Source organism: Propithecus coquereli, unplaced genomic scaffold (assembly GCF_000956105.1).
Source record: "Propithecus coquereli isolate 6110/MARCELLA unplaced genomic scaffold, Pcoq_1.0 Scaffold329, whole genome shotgun sequence".
NCBI lineage: Eukaryota > Metazoa > Chordata > Mammalia > Primates > Indriidae > Propithecus > Propithecus coquereli.
The window spans coordinates 2,361,905-2,363,909 of record NW_012148941.1 but is presented as its reverse complement, the minus strand read 5'-3'; the positions used below and the strand labels follow the sequence as shown (position 1 = coordinate 2,363,909).

Below are 2,005 nucleotides of genomic sequence, written 5' to 3'. Positions count from 1 at the left end.
AGGGAACCAAATCTAACCCATACTACATGCATTAGTCCTGGTCATCCTACAGTTGATGGGCAACTCATACCAGGCAGGGGAAGGGAGCTGGTTAGGGAAGAAGGGGTCACTTTTCATCTTTTTAAAGTCATAATTTATATTTTAACCTCAAACATATTATCAGTGCCTCAGACACAATTTAATCTTAAGTCTTTAAAGGCCCCCTGAAACAAAGGTGTATATATATATTTTTAAGCTTCCTCACTTCCTAATAGTCAGTTTCCTTCCAGTCTCCAGTTTTACCCTGACTTTGAGTCCACAAACTTCATCAGACCATCCGTGCTCATGGATTTGGGCCTCTCTAGAGGGAAGCCTAGTGCTCGGCTCCAGATGAGCTGTGCCAGTACACCCAGTGCCCGGGACACCCCGAACAGGACCGTGTAGTAATTCATCTCCGTCATGCCATAGTACTGGAGCAGCACCCCACTGTGAGCATCTACATCGGGCCAAGGATTCTTGGCCTTGCCCTGTTCCAAGAGGATATTGGGCACAATCTTGTATAGTTGAGCAACCAGCTTAAACATGGGGTCATTAGGCAGATGTTTCAGAGCAAACTCTCGCTGACAGGTATATCGTTGATCAGTCTTCCTTAGTACTGCATGACCATAGCCTGGAACAACCTGTCCTGAGTTGAGTGTGTTCCAGATATAGTCTCGTAACGTCTCATCTGATACCTTGTTGCCAACTTCCTTCTGTAGTTGTGTTAGCCAAACAAGCACTTCCTGATTTGCCAGTCCATGTAGAGGCCCTGCCAGCCCATTCATGGCTGCTGCAAAGCACAGGTAAGGGTCTGAAAGGGCACTGTCCACCAAGTGGCTGGTATGGGCACTTACATTGCCGCCCTCATGGTCACTGTGGATAGTGAGGTACAGGCGCATGAGCTCAGTGAACTGTGCATCAGGATAGCCTAATATGTTGGTGAAATTGTGGGACCAGTCCAGCTTAGAGTCAATGGCCCCAATACTGGTGCCCTCCCGGTAGAGATTCTGGTAGATCTTTGCTGCAACACAAGGTAGCTTTGCGATCAGATCCATACAGTCTTCATAAATCAACTCCCAGTATTTGGTTCGGTTGATACCCTCTGAATATGCTCGGGCAAAGTTACTTTCACTGTTGAGGGCTGTAATGGCTGTACTGAGCTGAGACACAGGGTGCAGATTGGTGGGAAAGTTGTCCAGCATGGTGACCACATGGGAAGGCAGAGCTGCTCTCTTTGCCCACTCTTTTGAGAGCCAAGATACCTGTTCCTCTTTTGGGATCTGTCCAGTTACCAGCAGCCAAAATAAGCCCTCAGGCAGGGGTTCTTCCCCTCCCTTAGCCTTGGGCAGCACTTTCTGGCATTCAGGGATACTAAATCCTCGGAAACGGATGCCCTCATCAGGATCAAGAACTGATGTTTCGTATACCAATCCCTTCATGCCTCTCATGCCACCATACATCATGTCCACAGTGATTTGGCCCACCACTGTCTTGCCATGTTGCTGTCTGAAGGTCTTAATTCTGGCCTGCTCTTTAGGTATCAGATCAGCCAATATGTCTTTCAAATTCGTGGAGGAAGCACTCGCATGCCGGGCAGCAAAAACAACACAGGATGCATTCTTGGCTCCCAAGAGGCAGGCGGCCGCAGTGAGTAAAGCCATGGCGGGCGAACTCCAGGATCTGGTGGGGAGGGAAGGAGGGGAGAGAGCTGGGCAGGAACGAGAGCCGCTGCCGCTGCACCAAACAAAGCTGTATGGAACTTTTGACATAAAGGTTCTAAATATTGAACTAGTCAAATCTATTGACCTTTCTTTTTTTTTTTTTTTTCCAGTTTCTGCCTTAGCTGGTTTGTTAGAAATAATCTGAATGTATTAAAATAAGCATATGCACTTACATTTTCTTCTAAACCTTTTATGGTTTAATTCTCAAATTTAACTCTCTAATACATTTGTAATTTATTTTGCTATATGATATAAAGTTGTGATCT

The 2,005-nt window shown here is 46.4% G+C and overlaps 1 protein-coding gene across 2 annotated transcripts; it reads right to left on the bottom strand.

Annotated features, from left to right (window-relative positions):
- LOC105815339 (citrate synthase, mitochondrial-like) lies at window positions 1-1,756 on the bottom strand. Of its 2 annotated transcripts, XM_012650489.1 has the most exons (2): window positions 1,617-1,756; window positions 1-1,524 (listed from the first exon to the last, which is right to left on the bottom strand). In XM_012650489.1, exons 1-2 carry the CDS (start codon window positions 1,634-1,636, stop codon window positions 279-281), a joined length of 1,266 nt encoding a protein of 421 aa, XP_012505943.1. In that variant the 5' UTR covers window positions 1,637-1,756; the 3' UTR covers window positions 1-278. The 2 variants fall into 2 exon arrangements, with proteins under 2 accessions (XP_012505943.1, XP_012505942.1); XM_012650488.1 differs by having other exon boundaries at window positions 7-1,756.
- Window positions 1,757-2,005: the final 249 nt, after the last annotated feature.